The sequence below is a fragment of the Diuraphis noxia genome, unplaced genomic scaffold (assembly GCF_037042655.1).
Source record: "Diuraphis noxia isolate RWA-SAM2 unplaced genomic scaffold, SU_Dnox_SAM2 contig0003, whole genome shotgun sequence".
Classification (NCBI taxonomy): Eukaryota; Metazoa; Arthropoda; class Insecta; order Hemiptera; family Aphididae; genus Diuraphis; species Diuraphis noxia.
The window spans coordinates 80,559,508-80,586,994 of NW_028301713.1; the positions used below are offsets into that span (position 1 = coordinate 80,559,508).

Below are 27,487 nucleotides of genomic sequence, written 5' to 3' on the forward strand. Positions count from 1 at the left end.
ATGGCAATGGCAGTGGAAAGGCGTGTTGTGGGTGGGGAGGAGGAGGGGGAGGAAATGTGTTTTGGTGAATGGGTAAATGTATTTTATATTGTCATACCAGGAACACGTTTCGGAGAAACTTCGTATAAATTAATCGCATGACATTAAATGTTCACCGTGACTCATTCCGGAATGGGATTTATGCGATTTGCTTAATCCATATTAAATTAATGTGTTGTACGACTGTGTGTACGAGTACACGTCGTGAAAACCAATGAATATACCAAGTACCTATATCGTTGTTGTGCATCAATTTGACTATACATTATAATAACGCGACGTGTTAATTGCAATTGGACTATATGACTTATGATGGTGTCTGGTACACCAGTATTATAGTACCATATTATACACCTAATAATATAACGGCGGTGACACCATAACAGTAACGGCTTAATTTAAAATATTCACGCATATTTTAGTATAATATATTGCGGTTCGTCTTTTGTCTTTGTATATTAACGACATGTCGACATTAATACAATATACTGTAATGGAGCATGGTGGGCTTTTTTTTTTTTGTAAAGTTTTTACTGTACCGATAAATAAATGTATCGCGAGTTTACTCATACAGGAAGTGTGTGTCGGCGGCACGATAACTGAATTTCTGCAATAAATGTACACAAAATTAATATTATAAATGGCAAGCACGCGCGTTTATTATTATTTTTTATCACTCAGAGGTGAGAAAATGAAAATAACATATTGTTATTGCATTAACGTGAACGTGAGTGTGCTGGAATGCCTGAAAAATAATTTACCGTGAAATTCGCAATCGGGTGTCAAACTGCCAAAAGGTTAAGTGAATTTTTACTCGATTCACGGAAAATCGGAAATGGAAAAAATCGACACTAGTGTTTCTAAACGGAAATTAAAATTTAATTTTAATACAACCATTCTATGATAAACAGCGCAGGTATACGATTTTTGAATTTAAAATTTAATTATTTTTATCGTCGAGTTCTTCCTCTATAAGTGACGAGATTATCTTTTTTCGGGGCTGTGTGATGGTGCGTGGCTATAGGGATGATGTTATGGTTCAGAAAGGCTGTTCGAGGTTAAAATGCATTAATTACACATATGTGAGTTCAAAAAAAAAAAAAAAAAAACCATCGTTAATTTTTTTGTCAAGTTACGTATACTTATCTGAGGGAATATCTGCAGAAGTCGGAGTAAGGTGAGGGTGAACCATTAAACCTCTCCTACAGCTGTTACGACCTTGCAATCAGCAATAATTATATTACAAATAATATCATGACGTGTCCAGTGTCTGGCGGTGGGTTTTTTTTCACAATTTGTCAGAGTTGGCGTATCGCCGTAACTCTATAAGTTTTTGTAAAAAAGTGAAATATAGGTAATAATAAAATATGATATGATTACATTTTACATTTTTGCGATACGTAGCGGTTACGCGTGGATGAGCTTAAGTCCTGTTAAGTATTTACTATTTGAAAAGTATTCTGAATACTTTTTTAAAAGTATTTTAGTAGTATCTTAAATAGTTAAAAAATAAAATGTATTTGAGTGTTTACTCAAATATTTTTTTTAAGTATTCTTCACAGGTCTGATGGGCCATCATGGACTTAAATTATCGTCTCCGACCAATCGGAAGGGTTGTTTCCGTCCATCGAAATATGGAAACCATGTCATACCAAATATTGTCATGCCACTCTATCACGAGTTGAGCGAGTTTGTGATTATAGAGCCTCGGAGGAGACATTTCGTGTGCATTACACTACGCGCCGGAGAGTATATTATTATTATCATCATCACATTCAAGTTCGCACGATTGATTTGAATCGATCTCGAGGACTTGAGGTCCGTTTCACAGCGGCTGTATAGTATCAAGCGCATCCTGTGGGTTAACGCGCATTTCAGTTTACGTTGTTTTCAACTCTTACGCTATATATAGACACACTAGCGGAATGCGCCATTCCGTCGCCATCGCCGCAATGTCGATTGAACTTAAACGTACACAAAATGCGTATAATATAATGCGCTTGGCTATATCCTATACCGTCACATTGTCGCGATCGCCACGATAACTATCTATACGATTCGCAATGCATATCGTCATCATACTCAAGTGTTCACCGCGTATATAATAAGTATTATATTATTCTGTCTTTGCGGCGCATTGTCACCCGCGATAACAGAAAAGTCTACATCACTTACGTTTTCTGTACACTAAAATTATTAATGGCGAGTAAATGTCATATATAGTATATATATATATATATATATATATCGTAACTATACCCGAAAACGTGACTTTACGCGGCGCGTAAAGTAACTTTAATACAATTTTCGAAAAAACGATTCTAAACAAACGGGTCTGCAATGTGGGGGACTACGACGAATGTTCCATATTTACATATTTATTATTATAGACTGCAGGGTCGTCATTTGAAGTTAAGTCATGGGGTAGCAACAGTGGAAACCCTGGAGGTGGGGGGAGAGCTACCGAGCTTTAGTCCTCTCAACGTTGACCATGTGAAATCTAAAAAGAAAAATTTTCAACATTAAACTACCTAATCAATCAGATAAATTATTCATTACCATTTTTCAAAAATAGGTTTTTCTAAACAGTAGTAATATAAAAATATTATACTTGTAGTGATCTTCTGATGAAAAAAAAATAACAAGGAAATTGTATTTTTTTCTAAAATTTCTCATATTTCGTACTGATTCTTAGGGTAGCATAACTATTAATTTACTACTCCTATAAAAATTTTAGGGTAGAAATTGCTACCCCTCGATACCCTGTAATGACGCCCATGATTGGCTGTCGGTCGTGTTCCAAAAACTCGTCGTCATTGGCACATTTCGACAACGATATATTATACCTATAACAGGTAATTACATAGAATAATCAATAATATATCAATTAGGATTCAACAGCAACAGTAATATTATTATACCTAATTATTATATTCGTCAGACCGAAAACGCATGCCGTCCTGCGCAGTAGCACGTTCGAATTTAATAATTTAATACCATTATGTGACCAATCCGACCTGTAGCTAGTGATCTGCGAATAAAATATTATGTTTCGTTGGGTCGCTTACCGTATATAAGGCGATTCTTTTTATCAAACAACACTCATTAATTCAAAAACTATTGACTTTTTTCAATTTTTTTTTTTTTCAAAATTTTAGATCCATCTTGTTCTAGAACTATATATATTTTTTTTAAATATTTTCACCCTTATATTTATCAGGTAAACAATTATCAACTTTTGATTTTCAAATGACAACCTATATACTCAAAATTTCATAACCTAAAAAGGCTATTTTTTCAATGAAATTTTACTTTAAATTTTCGTTTTTCTTTAATCCGTTTACAAGATATAGCCTCCCAAAGTTGAGTGGTGTTTGTGTGTTATCGCCTTATCGGTGTATATTAGGTGGTATTTACACACAAACACCACATGAGTGTTGTTTGATAATAGAATCACCTTGTATAATATTTCGTCATCGTCAAATAACATTATTTTACCATCAAACCAAATATTATTTTTCGTCGTACTTTTAACTCATATTCTCCGTCTGCGAACTGTTTACAGCGTACATTACTGTACTCGTGACACATCACGGCCTGCAGTGCGCGATGATTACCGATCGGCACGCGGTGGCCGCTGTCGCCACGCTGGCGGTCGTCTGCTGTTCGATGCTAGTGGTTCGCGGTTACGAGTCCGGCGCGCCGGTGCTCACGTGTCGCACCATGGTTCCGGGTCACGGCAAGGCGGCCCAGGTGTCTGCCGCCCCGTACAGGATCGTGCCGTCTGAGAACGTCACGTCGTCAAGGATCCGCATCACCCTCACCGCGCCGCGGCCCAACGACTACTTCATCGGGTTCCTGATCGAGGCCCGAGCGCCCGGATCCGGCGACGATGCCGTCGGGTCGTTCGTCCAGGTGCCGCAGGACTCTCAGACGCTCGACTGCAACGAAGTGGCCGTGAGTATAATGTTACACAGTACCTACGATATTTAAATTATTATGTAATATTATAATGATATATTATATTGGCGGGTCATGGGTTCGACCTTGGCCACCACACAATATCTGGGCGAGTTAAATCGAAGACAATTTAAGTCCGAAAAACTTGAATAATATTTATTATTAAAAAGCACCTAGTCTTTTTTCCTGCTAGTACCTACCATTGAAACCACAATTTTTCGCTTTGAGTAAAGTAATTTTTGCCACATCCAATGTGTTATGTTTTGCGAGCATCATTCATATTTTCCAACTTTTATGATGTCCATATATTGCTGATGAGTGTTTCTATTCTTTCACATGGTTTCGATTGTAAATCCATATTTTATTAATCTACTCATTTGACTTTTGACGTATCTACGCGTTTTTCGTGCAAAGATTTTAAACGCGAATACACCTACTGTTTTTTCACGAAAATAATTTTTCAAATCATTGTACTCGAACGAGTTTTGCACGTCTAGATGAAGAAGGTACGATACACAGGGAAAAAAATGAAACACAATTGAAACTGCAGTCGTAATACAAACTAGTTATATGCTATTTTATATTATATACATAATACATATAATATTATATTGTTATAGAGTAGGCGTTGTAAAATAGTGAAAATTATGGCTGATTTGTACAGTACCTACCTGTTTTCTTGTAATAATAACAGTAGATTATCGCAATAATGCATTCTCACGAGTCACGATCGAGATGTGTAGACCAAGGTTAATCTAGTTGATTCCAAAATAGTATAATAAAAGTAGGTTGCGTCTTGTCGAAATAATAGTAGATAATAGAGAACTGAAAAAAACTTTTGGGCATACATTTTTAAAATGTTATGGTACAAAACGATGTGTATATTTTAATAAATTTGTATTACAATATTGAAACAGGGGTTTCTTGGTACACAAAACGACCATAGCAAAGATACAATAATATAACTGAGATTGGTTTTAAATAACTAGTCTAAGAACTCTAATTTTAGCCATTTTAAATAACACGTTTAAATCACACCGATTTTCCTAATGCATTCGATATTAATATTTAGAGTTCAGGAGTGACGCACAGTAGCAACACGAAAAAGAAGTCCGTGGAATTCGATTGGCAAGCACCGGACGGCTTTAACGGACAAGTAAATTTCGTGTAAGTTTCGAATATTTTATTAATACGTTTAACACAATATTAATATTCTGAATTCAACAATATTATACCGTATTATTATTATTATTTACGTAAAAATACGATTAAATTGTAATATATTTTTTTTATGCAGAGCAACAGTGTTACTTGATTACGCGACATTTTGGGTTGGCATTACTTCGACTCCAGTTCAGGTTAACAGCGCAAAAGGTGGGCTTTCAGTGGCCGGACCTATCGAAATCAGCAGATCAGAAAATGTATACCACTTTTGAAAAAATATAATTTATATGTTGTATATTATAATAAATTGCTATTTTTATCGCATAATCAATGGAGATAAACCTTAAGCTATTTTGTGATGCAAATTTTTTATAGGGTCTCAAAGAAATCGAGGAGAACATTTACAATGGTTGTGGAAAAACTAAAAACTGCGTCGGAGCGCCTCTTGGTTGCATTCAAACTATGAATTGCCGAGCGGTTGTCGCCTTGATGCCCTGGAATGACAAGTATCAATTTGAAATGATGGCCCATGACAGCCAATACGTGGCTTTTGGACTTTCAGATGACAACAAAATGGTAAAAAAATTTAAACGTCTATTATGATAATTATGATTTATGAAAATCATTTCGTACATTGTAATAATAATACTATTTTTAACGTATCATACATTTTAAATAGCAAGTGTGAGTTGTAAGCTAATTTTGGTTGATAGGCCCATCGATTCAATATAAAATCTTGTCTGCTATGTTTTTCCAAAGAGTATAATTAAAAAATGTTTCTTGATTTTAACGGGTAAATACAAACGCTCGTTTTAATGATGGTTCAGCATTTATAACATTGAATCGAAGACTTTAAACTAAACTTAAAACACTCTAGTTAAACATACAAAGTAATAAATTATGGGATGATTAATTATTGGACTTATGTTTTTGTGTGGTGATTCATTGGTAATCCATAAAGCAAAAGAGCGTATAGTTGTTTAAATTAGCTGCAAAGTAAAATTAGTTTTAAAATCAACAAGTTACATTAATAATATTTACCTATTACATGTATATAGTAGGGACTTGACGAACGGTATTTCCAATAATCTTAAATCTTTCAGCGATAATTAATGTAATATTTGTTTTACAAGATTTTAATTTTTACACCTATATAATAATTAATTAAAAGTATCGATTTTTGCCTTTAAAAAAAATAAAAAAAATATGCACATTTCACCTATTATCAATGTTATTGCTGCAGTAGTGCGTATTTGTTTACTTTACTATGAGTCGTCCAACATTTACTTATCAACTATATGTATATGCTTTGCTGTTCATCAGGGAGGCGACGGCGTCGTCGAGTGTGTTCACGAAGAGAGTGGCCGGAGCAATAGCGTGAGTGCTTACAAATCGTGGAACGTGCCCAACCGGAAGCAAAACCGACGTGTCGAGGACTTGTCGGGTGTGAGCTTGGATAGCGCTTCGATCATCGACGGAGCTATTTACTGCAAGGTTGTCGTGGATCCCGTTTTAAAAATGGAAGACAGCACTTACGACCTGGACAACGACGATTATTTCGTCCTGCTGGCCGCCGGCGCCTCGTTGAAAAGTACGCGAATTGTGGCTAAACAAAAATAAACGTTTGGTGGTAATAAAAAAAAAAAAATTTTTTTTTTGAAACTCGCGTAGCGTTCAGTGTCGGTTACCACGACGTAGCGTTCATAAGTAGTGCCGACAAGAGGAAACTCGGTCAGTTGAGAGCGGCGCGTGTAATGGATCCATTTTACGACAACTGCGGTCAGACGAAAACGTGCTTCGGGTCGCCTGATGGGTGCTTGTCGACACAGGACTGCGCCGCCGTGACGGCCGTCAAAGTCGAAGGGACCCGATACATGTTTGAAATGAAAGCTAGGAATGCTGCCTATGTGGCCGTCGGCATCTCGGACGATCAGAAAATGGTGAGTGAGCGTCGCACACGTATAATTAGTTTTGTGATTTGAGATTTTTGTAATTATTTATCAAACACGTTTGTTATTAAACCGACTTCTCAACGATTATAGTATACATATAAAGCCGATAACTTTTTGCGGAATTATTTTGGTGTGTTCAATGCGTACAAAGGTACGGTAGCATAAAGATGCTACACAAATAATTTTCACCGTGTCTAACACTTTGCTCCGTACAAAACCGTGCCTCATAATCCCTGTATTATATTTTTTCAATGACGGAAACAACAAAGCTCTTTTTCGACTATTTAAAGATATAATGACAGATTTTGAAGGTCAAACGTATATTATTCATAGTGCAGTGCGAACAAAGCGGAATTGTTACGAGAAAATTTTAACGAATGGAATGGAAGACGTTAATGGCCAAGGCACAGCCAAGTAGAATATGGATGACTTGTTATTGAGGATCAGGTTAAATTTTGGCTGCGGACCCGAGGACAACAGAAATAGATAGTGGCTTTTTTGTGGTCGTTCATGGTTATTGTTATTATTATATTTTATTAAAATGTACCTAATAATACTGTCGTCGTAGTGCATGTATATAACAACAGTCACGTACACGACGGTGTAAAAAATCGAACGAGCTGTACCATAGAATGCGAATGACTATATTATAATGACGTTAAATATATATATATATATATTTTTTGTTTCTCTCTGCAGGGAGGAGACAGCGTTATGGAATGCGTTCACGAAAACGTTGGCACGAACCTTGTCAAAGCTTATATGTCGTGGAACGTCCCTAATCAAAAGAGCAACAAACGGTTAACGGTGAGCAGCATATTTTTATCTCTGAATGCGTGGTGCTGTTGGGACGCTATAAAAATGGTTGTTATGTACCCATTCTGTGTTTTTGTAGAGCCAAAATGGACTTACACTGTTAAATTCTTCGTTTATCGACGGTACGATTTACTGTAACGTCGTCCGGGACGCCGTTACTAGAGTGGAAGGAGTTAATTACGATCTGATGAGAAACAAATACTTTTTACTGATCGCTGCTGGCACATCGTTAAAAGGTAAAACAGATTGTAATAATAAAAATAATATTACATGCAGTATCATTAGAAAACGGTAATTTATTAAACGAATGTGTGTCCCAGAACGGAGTGTAGGCTACCATGACTTGGCCTATACCTCGACCGCGGAGGCAAGTGCACTGTCGGAAATCAAGTCATTGAGAACCTCGTCGAAGTTGCTTTTGAGGTTACACGGTTCGTTTATGATTGTCGCATGGATTGGAGCGGCCAGCATAGGTATAGTCGTCGCTCGGTATTACAAACAGACGTGGGTCGGAGGTTCGTGCTGTTCCAAGGACTTGTGGTTTGGGGTAAGCCGCTGGAAAAGTGTTTTGTATTAATAATTAAATTGATAATGCACTGTAGTAGATATACACTACTGCAGTGCCTATCTGTATTGCTTTAGTGTTGTGTCAATAAACTCGTAAGGTTTTGATTAAAACAGGATTATATTGAACTTATTCCATAATTATTTTGAGTAATCATTATCTGTTTTCAATAATAATTATTATTAGATAAAATTTGTATCGTTAAAGTAATTTTATTATGTTAATATTTGGACTGCCAAAAATATAATTAAAAGTTTAATATACGTATACGTGATGTTTATAAAACAATTTTTTTTGTACCTACTTTAAAATAAAATAAAATATTATAGAAATTTAAAAAATTCTTTGATATGAAATAATAGTTTATTGACATTAAAAAATAATAAACGCATTTTTTAAATTCGACTTTATTGTAGTGCACCTCAAAATAAGTGTGTTGGGTACACTTTCATTATATTACAGAAGAATCTCGATTATCCGAATTAAAAATAATAATATATTATAGGCACATTATTTCTGATTATATATTTCTAAATAACTAGTTATGATAATTGTGATTCTACTGTATATTGTTAGGTATTTAGTTGTAATTTGTTTCTCAATTTTTTTCAAAACAATCAAATACTAATAAAAACGATAAACCTTTTTAATCATTATTAATATTATTTATTTCATTGACGCGTGAAATATATTTTTGTTTTCTTATCATTTTTTAAAATGTTCAAATATGTTGGAAGATAAATGTATACTAAATAATTATCCATACGAATACGATAGTAGAAAATACGAATTTGGAGGTCCTCAGAGAATTTGCTATTCTAATAATATGTACCAAAATGATAGTAACTGTACAATATCAAAATACAATGTTATTATATTTTTCCACCCGTAGTGGCATCGTTTGTTGATGATGTTCACTTGGATCCTTTCGTTGGCCGGGTCAGCTTGCATATTCGTGGAACTTGGCGAATGGGTATCCGGTCCCAGTCAAACGCACGCCCTTTTGGGAGTCGTCACTACTGTGTTGGCGTTTTTCCAACCAATATTTGCAGCGTTCCGTCCGCACCCTGACTCGTCGAAAAGACCGATTTTCAACTGGATTCATTGGCTGGTCGGAAACGCCGCTCACATATTCGCCAGTGAGTATAGCCAACCCGACGTATTTTTTTTTTCAATCCTATAATCCCTTCGATTTTTTGTAACCGTGGTTTTGTTTCGTTGTTTATAGTTTTAACCATATTTTTCGCCGTCACTCTCAGTAAAGCCGAACTCCCTGCATGGATGGACTGGATACTAGTAGCTTACGTAGGCTTTTACGTAATAATTCATTTGATATTGTCGGTAAGTGCAAACCACACTCGGTGTACATTATATTAACGATTAATTAATCACACAGTTTTTCTTAATTATTTATCTGTACACTTATTGAACATTCACCGATTAAACATTGTGGTTTAGATATCGGGTTGCTTGAGTGAAAAATCGGGAAGCATGCGCATAAACACGTTCCCCATGAAAGATCTTCACAACGGAAGGGGTCCGATGAGTTACGAACAACACAAAGATGCACCTGTAAGTGAATTACCAAGTCAAATATGCACTGTGGTGCACCGACGTATACGCAAAATAATTAACACCACTTAATATTTCGTTGCAATATTATTTTTTTTTAGCATTCCGGATTCCGAAAATTCTGGCTGTTCATCCACGTGCTGTTTATTATTTTAATAACATCAGTGCTGGTATTGATCGTTATTTTTGCCCCGATTGAAACCAAGTTAAATTCTCTTCGGGAACAGTTTAGCTAAGAGCTATCAAAAGCTTTTGTAATATTTGTACTATAAATTTAATTTACTTTTTATATTACTATTTATTAAACCAAAAGAATTGTTTTAAATACAGGATATTATACATATTGCCTGAATAAAATGTACAGATATTATAATTATAAATTCATGTTAGTATTTCATTATGACGTTGTAGTAACCTACCAAACTAAGGTTTGCTTGAATCTTGTTGTATAGGTATTGTGTACATGTTTACATGATGTCGTGTAAATCCTTTTTGTAATTCATTGACCATTGTAAAACATTTTATTTGTCGATTTAGATTTACAACATTATACGTAAATAAAGGTATTTAATGAATAGGTATATTGGTATTATGGAATATACATATTTATTTTACAACAATATTGTTCTACAAAATATTATTACATAGATGATAGATGAAACATTGTGATTAATGACTGTGCTATAAAATGTGGAATTTAACTATTTAAGTAATGTCCAAGTGAATCTACAGGGATTTTGAATAGATACCTGAAAACTACAATGATTATTTAAAAATTAATATTTTATAAGTACCTAATTAATAATAATCATCAGATTAGATTGATGATGTGTGTATGATATAAATAAGTTACGTTACGATTGTATACACAAGTTAATAAAACGCCGTCTCTATTGTTTAAAAAAAAACGTAACGCTCTTCAAACTTTATGTCAAACAATAATATGTAATAAAAAATAAAATAATTTTATATGGTATTATATTATGTGATTTTTTTTTTGAGTTTTTGTGTGTAACGGCTAATGTTGACAATATATTTTATATATTTATACCATCATATCATGTCTGCGTACTCGTCAGGGGATTTGTAGTACACTGTGAAATAGTTATTACATTTTAATATTGTAATTATTATGGTTTTAAAATTTCATTAGACGAATTTTCATTGAAATATTCAAAAAATATCATAATAGATTAATTTTGAAGTTGATATTGAAAAAGTTTCATTTTAAACCCTAAATCAACATTTACAATGACAAATATTTTAGCAGTCATGCACTGGCAAGACCAAAAAACATAGAATGGTATGAAATTGCGTGTCCAATCAATGTCTTAAATAGATTTGACACCGATAATTTTTAAGGAGTTCAATGTAGGCAATTTTAAATGCGCTTGCTGATTATGGAACGCTTAGCGTGTGATCATTAGTGTGAGTGTGTAAAAAAAACAACGAAGTGCTTCCCACATCCCACGTGCATCCAAGTGTCAATACTGCACTACAAGAATATAAATTGTTTTATCAAAAGTATCTATCTTTCCTCAATCGTATTAACTAACCTATATTTTATCCGATGAAATTTCTGAAATTTTTTTTGAATTTGTCAAAAAATGTGTTCGAAAAAAACTTTTTTACATTTTTAAATTAATTTTTTCACTTGAACATTATTTAAATTTTAAAATCTTAGTTTGAAGAATTGAGGAGTTCAATTTATTTCAAAAAAGTGAGTATGTCGTTTTCAGGTAGGTAAACTTTTCATCATGAAATAAAGTATGTTTTTCAGAGGTTTTATCCAATGACTAGGTTTGATACTTTAGTTCGAATAAGATTTAAGTATTTTGGTAAAAACTCAAAACAAGGATGGGACTACAGGAGCGAATCGTTAATTACTAATCACATAATATACATAATATTATACAAGATACAATTTATTACCGCCATTAACGCTTTTTACTTCTTTATTATTACAGCATAATAAACTTTAGTTAACGCTTATGAAATATATAATTTACATTACCTATAGGAATGATGTATAACTGTATAACGCCGTGTAATCCAACTTTTCTACATATTTAATTTTATTATTTTAAAATTCCGTTATCAAAACTTAAACACTTTTGTTTTTTTTTAATATTTCCCCACGTATATTATTTTAATTTGAATCACGTATTTTTGACAGAAAAATTAAAATTAAAGTTTAAGTTGTGCACTTAAGTACATGATAAATAAACTTATGGGTACATGACATGCAATTCGGACAGATTTCTCTAAGAGAATCCTAAGAAATTTTTTTTTTTAATGCTATTCGGATGCAGCTGCCAAACTATATTATTAATTGAGTATTTCAACGACTAGAATATTTTACGAATATGTTAATGAATTCAACAACTGGTCACATTAATTGATTCATCTGAAAATATTACTAAGGTATATTATGTTAATAGTATATTATAATGTAAAATTTTAATTATTTCATGATGATACATCGTAGTTAAGGTTACCTAATTTCACCAGGAAGGTCTCTTAATCTTTTGTTATAATTTTATGTCGTAAGGATGATGGTAGTTTCTCCTTAGGGTAAATTATATTGAGAGTAGGAATGGTTGATTTCTTGGGAAATTAATGTAGGTCGTAATAATCAACTACAACTCTTTTTTTAAAAATAAATTAAGTATATTTTGAGAGTAAGTGTCTGAACTTTATTTCTCTTGTGGGTGGATCTTTTGATTTCTTCAATCCATTTAACGACATGGTTACTTGGAAAACTAAAGAAACACTAAAGTGATTTGATTTAGGCGATATTGTGACAAGGTCTGTGATTCTGAGACAAATATTTTCACATTTCCATGCGATGGGATAGAAAGGTTTGACATTTTAATATCTATCATAGAAGAAAAGAGGATTCCAATTGGCCAGAGTTTTGGATAAATTAAATAGATGTCATACAGAGGGAGTAAACAAGATAGGTACTGCCGTATATTTTAGATTGAGTACTCGCATTCAAATTTGTAGAACGGGATGTGTTTTAAAGGACAAATTAATGGCTGATGAGTGGTTATTTGAAAGAGTTTGTTCTGTTTTATGTCCGTTGATGAGGCGTGCGCCAAATTGTCATGAGTGAGAAATTCTTTAAGAATATATCTTTATGGATATGTCAGATATGTATGACCTACAGGTTTCACAGTGGCTGTTAAAATCACTAAATATAATAAATGAATTGTGCAGTTGTAGGTAACGAGATGCTGACACTTAAAAAAAAATATATTATTGGATATAGACATAAAATTAAAACACTACATTTATATAATTAATATAGTTAAATTCGAGTTTCAACAATTCCACACTAACTTTGATTAAATTACAATATATATTACATACTTGATTAATGATAAATATCAAAAGCATAAAGTAGGTATTATACGTGGACGTGTCAAATTTTTTAATATAGTGTTTCTATGATGCAAAATAATGATCTAATATGAACTAATTCTCAAAGAGGATAATAGTAGAAAGCCAATCGACTTTTATTAATGAAAGTTGTAATTTTCTCATGCATTTATAATTTATATGAAGCTAAATTAATGTTTCCCGCTTTTACCAACCAACTTTATGTAGCTCATCTATTTTCCTCAGCCAGTGTTAAATTCAAGAAAAGCCCACTGGCGGCCCTGGGATTGGTTTTTTGTATCCTTCATTTTTTTTTATGAATGAATATACATTACAATTATTGTACTTTTTTCTACAAACACAATAGTTCGTCTTTTAAAAATAAATACAGTTCGTATCCTATAAGAATTACCAATTTAAATTGGCTCTTGATACCAAGCTTAGAATAAGGTTAATTGATATAATATGAAAATCACTTATCAAAAGTAAGATCTCTTTCCTTAATGTTTACCTGAACAATAGTCAATAATATTCTGCGAGTGGAAAAAAATTAATGTTCCTTTATTTGTTATAAAATAAAAAATGTGTCTTCATTTTCTAAATGTGTCTTAACAATGTGGCTCACTTCAAATTAGCTTCATAAATTTGCGGTTCCTAAAATTAGGTTAGAAGCCACCCCTAGACACCGTAAATTAACATGTTGTAGAATCTATAACAAGTTATTCTACGGTTGAATATAGTTTTAACAATTTGAATTTCAAACGCTTATAAAAAACTAATGTGATGACTTGGGCTGGGATTTCGATGCACTTTGCATTGTTTTCCAAAGCTTACTGTGCGATGCTCGTCTGGTCACAAATTTGTTTTATGTACTTTTATGAATGAGAATAAGAAAGTTTATTTTGAATTTTTTAGTTTTTAGGTAATTTTCTTAATTTTCTAGGGCATTTTAGAGCTTTTGGAAACCAAGTATGAATTTGAAATTTTATTTTAAGATTTTTACACCAAACCTTAAATGCTGGTTTTTATATAAATATAACAGATTATAAGTCTAACCTGCTCATGATTCGTATTATATTATCGGACAACCAAATATAACAAGAACAATTTTTTTTATGCTGATTTGGTGTAACAGGTTAAGTAGATATTTTTATTTTATGAAATATTGCTATTTACAATTAATTTAATATTAATGTAAATACTAGATGTAGGTATTTTGTTGTATAAACAATGACCAAAATGATGACCTAGTAAATACAAAGAATGACTTTTTTGTAATATATTTTTGATTTTTAATCTCAGTTGCCTTACCTACTACTTTAAACTGTAGCAAAGCAGAATAAAGAACATTATTATCAGTTTCTTTTGTTCAGAAATTATAACTTCAAAGAAGAAAAATGCTTTCGTTATCTTTTAGATTTCTCATAAAAATATTATTAAAATATTTTCAACAAGTCTGCGTAGTTCAAGTTTTCATCTATTCCATTGTTATTCACATCATTATAATATATACATTATATATAATAATGTAGGTTATATCATATAAAAAAAAAATATAATAACTTTCTAAACAAATCAAGTTTTGGGATTCTTTAGAGTGGTAGACGTGTATATTACATATTTATATAAGTACCTAGTATACATTTTTTTTTTTTACTATTATTACTTTTTAATTAAACACCACATTTGAAGAAAGTAATAAATCCATTATTTTTTATTGTTAAAACTATTCATAAACACATCAAGCCTACGTAATTAATCTATTTAAATATGATATTGCGATACTTCAATATGATTATATAATTATATTATTGTTCTGTAGGCGCCTGCTGTGAACTAACAATAATTGCTCACGATAACTGGATCTGGTAGCACATATTCTGAAATATCCAAAATTATTATTATGTTTATATTGTTTAGCTCGGAGCTCCGATCCAAATAATTATAGTCCGACGGGTGGCTGAGTTCAAGGTAAATATAATACCACTATTAAAGCGTAGATACCCACTAGCGACTTACCCATCATCGCCCGTTAACAATTCAATTGGCTCTATATCATGAAAAGCACGGGTCGTATTCGTATTATGATAATGTATTCCGTATAATATGTTTTTGAGGGCTCGTGGTATTGACGTCCTGTTAACATAACTGTATAGGTTTTTGGTAACTGTATGGTGCGATTTCGCTCATATAAGAACAGATTTAGTATTTCACTATCAACTTAATTGAAAACCTATCGAAAATTCGGAAAATTGACTAACTACGCATCATGTACTTAGTTTTAAATCAATATAATGAAATTTAGAAAAAATATTGAATTACAAAAATTGTACCTTTCATTGAATCCATTTATTTCTACTTAATATCCAACTATCCAAGATTGGCAAAATCATAACACAAAAAATGAAATTGATATTGAATTATAATTATACGTATTAACATATTCTACCTTTTTAATATTAAAGTCCTATATTTTAAACTCAACATAAGTTGTATGTGTCGTACTATCGTTATTTGTAAAAACCATTTTTTTCGTAACAAAAACAATGCTAATTTAACATAGTATATATAATTAATTAATACATTACGCAACATTAGGTACATAGGTATACCTAATGTAATCAAAGAAGATTATTTTGTGTAACTTTTTTTAATGAGCTGATGTAATTGCGCTATATAATATTAGTCCAGGAATCTAGGTGAACTCCATTAGACCCAATGGGAGGGATGTGATGGCATTGTATATAAATACTGTAAGCTAACTTTAAATATACATCAGTGTTTATTTTTTTTGGTTTATTTTATAAACAAAGATTTATATTCATCCCGTCTATGTTTCAAGAGTTCAATATTTTCAAAATGACTATTAAGGTAAGATTATTAAATTGTTCTTCTACTTTATTAATAATTTATTTGCATCTAAATTTCAAATGTTCATTAGAGGCATGTTATTTTGCTTTATTTTTGACAATAACTCGATAAAGCATTTAAAAGTAATAAAAAATTTATTAATATAATCATAATATGCGTTTTGATAAGTATTAAGTAATTTATATGAATCTTATTCATCATAATAAAATAAAATATAAAGAGTGTTCCAAATTAGATAGAGTAATGTGGATAAAAATAGGATAACGTGAGAGACGATAGGAAATTAAAAAAAATGAATTTGAGATGGTAAAACAGGAGAGTCTACTTTACTATTTATTAAATTATTAATAAAATTTAAGTAAGCCGCATGCCAACGATCAGCTAGAGAATTCAAACATATAAATGTACTAAATTAGGAATATAATCGTGGGACGGTAATCAATTTTAAGGAAATAGCTGTAAGGAATTTTCATAATATTTATATTATCATTTATAGATTATAAACGGTGTAGTGCTTATTAACATTTTTAAAATAATATTTTATAATAGTAAAGAGTTGATTTCCTCTAACAATTATATTGAATACATATTAAAATAAATAAAATAATATATTATTATGATGATAGTGATATTAGTTAGGAATGTAGGTAGGTTATGCGTGTATATTATTATATTACTATACGAAAATTAGTCAAGTCTCGATAACTCAAATCTCAAGGGAATAAAAATGAATTCAACTTAAGTATTTTTCGAGCTCATATAAATGCCTTTAAAACAACACAGCTTAAAAACATTTCAAAGGCAAGACAAACAATCGAGTATTATCGAAACTGTATATTATGATATTGAAATGTTTATCGTTATTTTGTTCAGCCGATCACTGTGTTCGCCACCGTCGCCACTCTGTTCGCGAGTATGGCATTTGCTTATCCACTGGAGTACAAGAGTTACTACGATGACCACTATAATGGCTACGACGGTGCAGCAGGTCATCTGCAGTACCAGCACAGCGGTTACGCTCCTGCACCCGCCGCTCCATACCATTTCGAGTACGGCGTGAAGGACCTGCACACGCACGACATCAAGAGCCAACAGGAAGTGAGCGACGGCCACGGTAACGTCAAGGGATCGTACAGTCTGGTGGAACCGGATGGCTCCATCCGAGTGGTTGAATACACGGCCGACCATGAACACGGGTTCAACGCTGTGGTCAAGAAAATTGAAGCTCCCAAAGACAACAATAAATATTATTACCATCAGTCGCACGCAGACGTTGACTACTACCACCAATAGCCGTCAAACTATCACAAGTACTATTGATTACCTAATTATAATTGTGAAATCCGAAATGTAACATTGTGTATTCTTATTACTATCATAATATTATTCATAATAATCTACTGATAAATAATTGTTCTAAGGCTATTGTTGTTGTTGTTGGGCATATGTAATTATAATAATAATATTAATATAAAATTGGTGATTTTTGACATAGAAGCGATCATATACCTAGTTAGTAACCTTGCTATTTGGATCATAATATAATGTTATGCAAACAATAATTACCTAACTCGTTTATTGAATAAACCATTTTTATTGTTGAATTAGAATATTATATATTATATTATTATATTTAACTATAATAATGGTTTTTTGTTTTTATACTAATAATAAAATAATAGCATATTACTGACAAAGTAGGTATATCTTATATAAAACCTATCCTACATTAGTACTTTTTATTAAAAATATTAACTAGGCCGAGGAATTATACTTTACAATATTGACTTCGTTTTGTTACCTAGCTATAATGTATATTATCTAAATATTATTATACATAGTAACTATAAATGAGTATATGATACATATTATGGTATCACAACTTATTAGTTATTACCTATTAACTTGATATTCTCGCCATAATAATGCAATAGTGTATTATTTAAGGTAATATAATAATTAAAATGATTTCAGCCAACTTACATAACATAATATTAGAGATTAGAGATTATTTATTATATTAAATTAGTTTAATATTTTTATTAAAGAAAAAAAGGTATACCAGGTAACTTTATAGGTAGGTATTATATCTAAGTCATTTTACGTCTTATATTATAATCACGTTAAATGTGAATAATAATCAAGGTCATACAATGTGAATCAATTTAAGATTTTCGCAATAAATTTAAGTTATGTATTTGAAAGACGAGGTAGGTAGTTACGTTTAAAATACCTAATAATAATTGATAACAATAAAAATAAAAATAACGACAATACGCTTCTTGCAGTTTACTAATAGATACCAATATCATACGTGATTTGTGATGTAGATACCGAAGTTTTATACAACGTCAGAAAATCTAGTTTTATCGGAGTGTAATGCGACCTAGGTTTATCTTTCAAATAAAAATATTATTATCAAAAGTTGACTATTTTACGAAGTGGAAGACTTTTTTCTGGAAGGCAAAGTTTTGTACTAAAAACACGCATTCACTGAAAACCCTTAATATTTGACTTTTGTTAGAATCCTATGGTTATGAAATGGTGTGAAGACGCATTCATTTTCTAAAGGATAAAATATACCGTTCTCACAAAATGTTTTTGTCATCCTTATATAGTCCTCGCGTTTCTACGAATTTAAATATATACATTGTACAAAATCGAACATTTATAATACCTACGATGTGATGTGCACTATATAAGTTTAAAAAAAAAAAAAACTGCGGTTATATTTCATAAAATATGTAAGTATGTTTGCATCACAAAAAAAAAATTATATATATATATAGAAATAATACTAAAAGTAAAATAACAGTCTTGGTCGTAAACAAACCATAATACCATATCGCCTTGCGCTTTTTTCAAGCCAAAATCTAACGTTGCTTTATCGTGAAATTATGCGTGTTACATTGTAAATCTCCACGGACTTTCATATTTCTGGAGAACAGCCAAAGAGTAAGTATTGTAATGTTTTCACGCGAGTGGCGCGAGCTCCCTCGTAGATTAATCACGTCCGCCGTTTTGGAGCAAACTAATTTCGTACATATACGCGTTGTTGCTATTTATTATTACCTATATGCATAAGAATTAAGAATATATTAGAGAAGTAAATGTATAACGTATTTTACAGCTCAAGACCACTAAATCCCATTACATGAGTGGTCTCATTAGAAGGCACTCGCTGGTTGCATTTAGTATTTAATATCTATTTAATAATAATAATATGTTAAAATATACAATTCTCTTTTCGCCATCACCCGTCGTCTGCAGACTGCGCAATGCGTTTATTTACGCTCATTTTTCCCCATCTACTCCAAACCGTCTAAAATAGATAGGTAGATACGTTTAAACGATTCGTACAGAGTCCATTTTTTGGAAAATCTATATCCGGTACTTGCACGCACTACAACATGTAATTATTTTCATAATTTAGGTAGTAACCTGCTAGGGCTTAAATTATTTCGTAAGATGTCATTATTAATATTATTATAATAATATAAATATAATATAAGGTCACATTTTCGTAATTTTTAACAAAAGCTTAACGTAATATTTAAAAAATGACTGAAATTTTTTTTATTTTAAATGTTTATAAGACAAAAGATTTTTCATAGGTACCTATGATTAATTATTGTATTATTAATTTTGTATAAAAAAAATAATTTAAAAAATATATGTTACACTTGTTAGACATAAGTATCAATATTATTATGGATATTGTAAACTATTGTGTCCTGTAGTAAAAACAAAAGTAAATTAAATAATAAAATCATCCCTTCTTCCTCTAATGTTAAATATTTGGGTCTGACACTCAACAAAAGGCTTACCTAGGCCGAACATCAAGCAGAAACGACCTATATTAAATGCCAGAAAAAGAGCACTCTTTCCACTTATAGGAAGGCAATAAAAAATTAACCTAAATACAAAACCCTCCTTAAGCCAATTTATCCAAATTAAATATAACCATATAGAATCTAATTGTGGGAAGTAGCAGAAAAATCAAATATTTATAAATACTAATCAATCTCACTACGAATGATTACAGGTGCTCCTCCGTATGTTTCAAACCACACCTTAAATACTGACTTAAAAATTTATACTGTTCAAGGAGAAGGAAAACATTCCTTTAAACTATTTCATGCCCCTTTTACAAGCCACTCTGACACCCTAATTCTTGCTTTAAATTATGAATCTATCCCATGAAATCCACCTAGAAGGTTAAAGCAAAATAGGCACCATTACTTAAAATAACTCTAACCCTCTCTAGCCAGTAAGTGTTGCCTCTGGGTGATTACTTCATGTCAACCATGCCAATATAAATGTAAATTCTTAAACATACTTATTGTAAAATTCATTTATAGATTGTATGTAATAAATATAAAAAAAGGTATTTTTCTGTTATCCCTACTACCGCGACTACTCAATTCTGTTATTTCGACTACAAGGTATTACTATAGTATTATCCAGATAGTTCCGTATTTTAATACATAATAAACATTATGAATTGCCATTTATGTAATAATGTATATTAGTATAACGTTTATAATCAGTAATCACATAAATTATCACAGTAGTAGAGAGTTATTATAATGTAGAACAAAAAGTCATCAAAATTATCAATAAAACCTCAAGTGGTAGTCGCGGCATCGAGCGGTTGTAGGGATAACAGAAAAGTACCTGAAAAAAATTAAATATGAAAATTCCTGATAATGCTTTTCATAGATACTAATGATAATATTGTTGTTTTAAACAGATATAAATTTAAATTCAACAACAATTTCTACACTGTTATTCAAAAGATAATGGTCATACCAATTGTTTTATTTAATGCGGCAATTGATATTGAAAAATTTTGATATATGTTTATGAATATTAGAGAAAAAGTAAAAAAAAAATTATTCAATAAAATTATTATAATAATAGTTGATAAAAAAAAAAAAAAAAGGTTGCTAGAAAAATCAAATTACAGAATTATAAAACTTGGCTTAAAGTACAGTTATTATTGATTTTGATGTCGGAATGGGCAAATACATGTTAATTCACTGGCCAAGGATCCATGACTATTGATAGTATAAAATTAAGCTATCATGAACTTAAATTGAGCAACAAAACATCCAATCTCATCTATTTCAGTGTGTGACCACAGTGCTCTTTAAAAATATCAGAACCCATAACCATACAGCTAGTAGATTCATTAAACATTATATAGTTAAACATAAGTATTTATAATGCAGAGGGTACCTATTTAAAAAGTATAAAATATTGTATCCATAAATTAATATTATAATAAATAATAATTGTCTTTACACTTTGAACCTTCTAAAGATGACTATATTAATTTAATTAATAAATCTGTAATGAACTACATTGCAAAATTTAAATTTTAAATAGGAATTTAATAATTAAAGTATTATTTTGTTGGTAGATATTTGTTATTGTTTAAAATTTCTTAAAAAGTAATTTGAATAAAATAAAATACTATTGAACTGTAATTTAAATAGTTGGTTTTGACAATGATTTAAAAAATATTACCTAGTTGTTAATATTTTGTAGCCAAGATGTATAATATATGACATATTTTTATATCGAGGATTAAAAGTAGATAGATATAAAATGTTTAAACACAGTAATAATTTTTTTAATGAGCACAGATTTTAAGATTTTTAGGAAGGATACTTATAAATTATTTGACCTACTCTGTCAATATTTCAAGTATTATTATGACTGCCACTGACCAAAATTTATTAATTAGTAAAAATATTATTTTACTCATATTTAAGTAATAATCAGTATTTTATTTTAAAAAATTGATGATATATATAACCAGTAGCAAAACCAGGGGGATGCTCAGACCCCTCCAGCATTGGTGCGTTTCAAATAATTTATTAAGTATCTATATTAAATTTAGAATATATTATTGATAAATTATTAACAAATAATGATTTTGTGATATTTCATAATTTATATTATGATAAAAATAATAATAATTAGGTAAGTATGAAGAATATGTGTTTGGCACATGAAATTAAGTATGGATCACTTTCATCCATTGAAAAATTTTTGGTAGAGAACCACTCAGACCTTTTACATTACTTAAAATATCTCAGAACTCTCACTATGAAAATTAACCAAAGTAATAAATATTTAAGTAACCAAATTATAAGATATAAGGTCCATTCAAAAAATGAACAAAAATTAAAGATAATTTTTAAACCATTTTATATTAAGTCCATTTTAATTTAACATCCATGATAGATGAGCTTAAAAATATTTAGATACATTTTTAAAGCAAACCTCAAGAAATCAAAGATAAAATTTAAATAAATGATGGTGTTGTATTTTTAAAATTTTTATTTTTATTAAATAATCTTACAAATTTTTATTTTTACATAAGTATCATTAATACAACTATTAAAAAAAAAAAAATGTCTAATGTAATGAAAACAAAATATGTTTTATTAATAATATGTAAATGTAATTCAAATCAAATACTATATAACAAACAAAACATATTATTATGCGTAATATATTATTACTAAATAAATTGTACACTCACATAATTATTTCAATATTATGAACTGCTGTTGGTAAATCTTTACTTATTCCTGTCGTTCTTCAGCAGCTATCCATCCTTTTGGTCGCATTTCATATAAGCTCCAATTATTGTACGGTGTTCTGAAATCTCCGTGTATGGGTTTACGAATTTTAGGATAAGTGGGGTAGAATTCGTAATTGTTGAGCTTTGAATGCTTCTTGGCTGCACCAATGCACGCTAACACAACTGCCATCCAAGTACCGATCATTTTTTGATTTAAGATTATACCCGTCACAATGCCAGTGGAGAAACCGCCAATGGCATAGTTCACCATGTCATCTTTACCACGTATGTTAGTGGATAAGTGCGTCACCAAGCAGAACGTCGATGTGGCAGCAAACATTGGTCCCATCAACTGTCCGTATCTGAAAACCAATGGTTGTACAGTTTTAAAATACACTTTGGTAAGCTAAAACGAATGTGTTACAACTTCCGAACATAATAATTATTACCTGTAAATGGTATTCAGATATCCGAATGGTTTGCTGACCAGGATGATTTCTGATGTAGCCAGCCCGAACCCAATGATGGACACTTGTTTGTTGGTGTAGAATAGTTTTTTTATGAGGTCCTTACCGTCCGGTGTATCGTAATACGAATACCTGAATAGCGACATGACGGCTGATGGTTTAGTTGGTGTGGGTAACAGACGATCGCGGAGATCACGACTATGCAATCAAGTATCGATGGTACGATGATTGGGAGACAGGAGACCCGGCCAAGAAGAAAACGATTAAGTTTTCGACGTTTATTTCTAGTTTTCGCTACTCACAAAACTGAAAATACGAATCCGGTCGTGATAACACGAACATATGTTATGCGTTTCGAACGATAAGCGGTAGACTGATATTTGTATATTATTATAATAACTAATATTCACCTTGATCAACTACAGAAATCACGATTAAAGAAAAATATACACTCGTGAATCGTGATGGAAAATAATAGTAAATACGCGTTCTGCAGTCTGCGAACGACTTATCATATGATAGCGATATGATATCATATTATCAACAGAACAATTTATTTTGAAGGGCATCAGCGAGTGGAGTGTTGCCAACATCACCGTAAGATGACAAAACGGTGGTTGCCGCTACCATCAACGTCCAAGATTCAGGACGTCTTATTAAGGGGCTTGATTGTGTGTCGTTATTAAGGGGCAATATTTAGATAACATGCAATTCCCTCGCCATTCGTATATCGTATGACCTACTTCGTAATAATAATTAGAATGGGTATAATTTTATGCGAGTTTTGGGCTATCTACGTACACAACGCATAATATTATGTGTCTACGGCGTCGCCTACCAAAAATGAAAAACGTGATTTTTAAAAATCACTTTTTACTCAAAACAAGCTTTACGAGAAAAACTCTCACGCGTTGAAGAGTGGTCTGATTTTAATCATTTGTTTTTTTTTTCGTTTAATTTCATTACTTAAAATAAAATATAGGTAATAAGTTATTATACTAATAACAATAACAAAAGCTTGTGAAATATGGTCATATACAAAATCGTATTATATAGTTTAGAAACAGAATTTTGAAAATCCAAGTCGAACGCTCCTCGTGAGAAGTCTTCATCTTTCTAATAAAAAAATAAAAATAATCGAAATCTGATCACTCAACGAGGCGTGAGAGTTTTTCCTGTAAGTCAGAAAAACAGGTGTAGGCACTTTGACATTAATATTAATAAAGAAGCCCGGTGTTGCTATAATAATTAATAATACCTATATTATTATTTAATATAATGACATTGATTAAATATACAATATATATGTATGTATATTTAATCAATGGTAATGATCTATTTTTCATCATAAATCGGTTAATATAAATAATTTATCGTAATAATTTTTTTACAGAATTACACCGATATCAAAGGATTTTTTAACACAGAATTTTAAGGGGATTCGATGTCGTTATTGACGTTATTTAGCAATATCTTTGTCTAAAACACACGTGACATAGAATTGTATGCGTGTTCTTTGCCAAACCTGCCGATTTATCTATTAAGTTATAAGAATTCTAAAAACAGATTTTAATTATTTGTAGTCTATACTTGAGATTGACTTTCCCATATTTTTGATATTATCTCTCAAATTCCTAAAAACCTTATATTAAAAAAAAGTAATAATTATAAAATTGTTATACATCAACTTTTGGAGAAGTTTAAACAACTTGGTAAAGAAAATAGGTATAACAATGCTATATGTTACGTGTATTTTAGACAAAGACAGAAAATAGCGGGATCGAATCCCCTTAATGAAGGATAAAAACTAAGAATAGGTACTAGTCAGTGGACAATAATTAGTAAAATACTCACAATATTTTAAGCTCCGTAGATAAACTTGAAAATTAAATCAAAAATCTTAGATATCCAATAAATTGTTCTTATTATTGCAGTTTAAAGTTTAGTTTGTCATTGAATTTAAACTTAATATATTAATTACAGTGAGTAGTGACCAACTCAATGACGTGGTATAGTGTTAGGAACGATCTGGAGGGGAGCAATAGTGTTTTTTTTTTGGATGGTGGCACTGTCGTTTGACGTTAAAATAAAAATATAGAAAATATTCAAAGTATACTTTACTTTTTAGTCTAAAATTATTAAATTTAAATTGTTTATAGCTGTGGCTTAATATTATAAATTATAATGCATTTCCACTAATCTACTGTCTAATACTTATTTAGGAATAGTGGTGGGGGAAAGGGTCAAGGGATCGATGTGGTGTATTTTAAATTATATAATTATATTATATATAATTTTATATTATATTTTTAAATTTCACAGGAAATTTCGATTGATAGCAACAAAATATATTAGTTATAATGTAGGTATAATACATACGTCGTAAACATATTTACCTCCGCAATATATTAATTCAAAAATAAAATACATACAGATTTCTCATATATACATAATACATGAAAAAAACTGCAGTCTATTTTAAACGAATAGAAATAGTAATCATGATGCCCAAAATTACATCACATATAAGTATTGTGTGTTAAAAATTATTAGGCAGGAAGGTAAATTAATATAGAATATTGAACTATTGCTTGTTTGTATACCATAATAATTGAGTGTAGGTATATACTTATTTTTGTTGATTGTAAATACTAAGTATTTACTTATATTGACTATTTACTTATCATATTTTTATGTGGGAATCACAATGCAGAGAAGATAGATTTTGGGTTTAATTTACACGATATCCACCGTACGATTTGATTCAAAATAATGCATGAAGTTTTAGACTACGTCATGCAGTCGTCACAATAATCAAGTATTAATGCTATTAGTGCACACAGCTTGATGATATCTCAGAGAAAGAGTCGTATACATTTGTAGTTATATGTTTGCGAGCTTTATAATTTCAAGTTCAATAAAATTTAATACACCACCCGGTTCCCGAGAATTACTATAGTAAATAATGGTGCGTTAAGAAAGAAGCACGTGGCACGTCGCACATGGAAAATAACCTTGTGACTTTTATTATTCAGAGGTTTTATTTTTGTATTTTGTATTGGATCATAATGGACAGTTTTAATTTTATAGTGTACAGTATTTTTTTGTACGACAAATCTTAATGATTAGAAAGATAACAAGGAGAGACATTATAATAATTAGTAAAATTATGTATAATTATTTTGTATTGTATTAAAATTTTAGTATTTATTACTATTATAGCTATAAACGTAAGTACAATATACCTACTCATATGATATTATGAACATGTGCAAAAGAGTCATCCGATGAAATTGTCTTCCTGACAACCCTTCTCCTTATAAATACATCTCTAAAAATGTACTTATCATCATTATTTATGATAATCATGAATTATTAATATCAAATCTCATCATCAGTTCATCACCCAATCCGTAGTCGATCGTGAGTCTATAGTATCTATTAGTATTGGTACCTACTTAATATTTATATTTTTAATTTAAACACGTGACAAATAAAAAAAAATATGCATTACCACCACGAAAGTACGCAATGTAGGATGATAATGTTGTCCGAGTTTCTATACCAACTGCTACCTTATAAGCTATTTCACATGGCACGTTTTTTTTAATTTTTATTATGGTATTTTTGGTTACAGGCCTTATCCACATTGTAAATGAGAACGCACGAACACCAATCGACTATACGAGTATACAACAACAATTATTTAGGTGTATAGATTATTGATAAAGGAAAACTGTAATTTTTGCGTAGATATTACGGGCGTCTTAAACATAAATATAACATATTATTATATAAATTACCCTGTATGTATTTTAAGAATATACTGAATACCCAGATGATATATACAAGTAGGTGTCTAAAATAAATAACGAATTCAGAATTAGAATACACACTATAGGTTTATGAGGTCAGGTCTACTTCATATATAGGTAATTATACTCTCATGCGTGCATTTTTAATACCTACAGCCTTTGTTGCGATAAACACAACTAGCATATAGTTAAGAAAATTGTTAGTACAACAATAAAATATTTAAGAATATAGTGTTTGCAATGCATCGAAAATATAAAATATATTTAGGTACAGTAATCAATAA

At 30.9% G+C, this 27,487-nt stretch overlaps 3 protein-coding genes across 3 annotated transcripts in view; 2 read left to right on the forward strand and 1 right to left on the reverse strand.

The window, feature by feature from the left end:
• The window catches only part of LOC107170180 (ferric reductase 1), a 49,271-nt gene extending 38,224 nt beyond the window's left edge, over window positions 1-11,047 (forward strand). Inside the window, exons 2-14 of the mRNA XM_015520233.2 lie at window positions 3,605-3,996; window positions 5,072-5,166; window positions 5,297-5,420; window positions 5,539-5,739; window positions 6,487-6,754; window positions 6,835-7,103; window positions 7,815-7,922; window positions 8,011-8,167; window positions 8,252-8,478; window positions 9,389-9,635; window positions 9,725-9,837; window positions 9,955-10,068; window positions 10,170-11,047. Coding sequence (XP_015375719.2) covers window positions 3,649-3,996; window positions 5,072-5,166; window positions 5,297-5,420; window positions 5,539-5,739; window positions 6,487-6,754; window positions 6,835-7,103; window positions 7,815-7,922; window positions 8,011-8,167; window positions 8,252-8,478; window positions 9,389-9,635; window positions 9,725-9,837; window positions 9,955-10,068; window positions 10,170-10,304 — 2,406 coding nt within the window. The 5' untranslated portion in view covers window positions 3,605-3,648 and the 3' untranslated portion in view covers window positions 10,305-11,047. The remainder of the gene's footprint in view (window positions 1-3,604; window positions 3,997-5,071; window positions 5,167-5,296; window positions 5,421-5,538; window positions 5,740-6,486; window positions 6,755-6,834; window positions 7,104-7,814; window positions 7,923-8,010; window positions 8,168-8,251; window positions 8,479-9,388; window positions 9,636-9,724; window positions 9,838-9,954; window positions 10,069-10,169) is intronic.
• Window positions 11,048-16,188: 5,141 nt separating this feature from the next.
• Window positions 16,189-17,927, forward strand: LOC107170072 (uncharacterized). The gene is made up of 2 exons (XM_015520086.2): window positions 16,189-16,323; window positions 17,197-17,927. The coding sequence occupies exons 1-2, from the start codon at window positions 16,285-16,287 to the stop codon at window positions 17,614-17,616; spliced, it is 459 nt and encodes a 152-aa protein (XP_015375572.1). The 5' UTR covers window positions 16,189-16,284; the 3' UTR covers window positions 17,617-17,927.
• A 4,729-nt stretch (window positions 17,928-22,656) lies between these two features.
• ND-B14.7 (NADH dehydrogenase (ubiquinone) B14.7 subunit) lies at window positions 22,657-23,890 on the reverse strand. Its single transcript, XM_015520075.2, has 2 exons — window positions 23,371-23,890; window positions 22,657-23,283 (listed from the first exon to the last, which is right to left on the reverse strand). Exons 1-2 carry the CDS (start codon window positions 23,532-23,534, stop codon window positions 22,923-22,925), a joined length of 525 nt encoding a protein of 174 aa, XP_015375561.1. The 5' UTR covers window positions 23,535-23,890; the 3' UTR covers window positions 22,657-22,922.
• Between the last annotated feature and the right edge of the window lie 3,597 nt (window positions 23,891-27,487).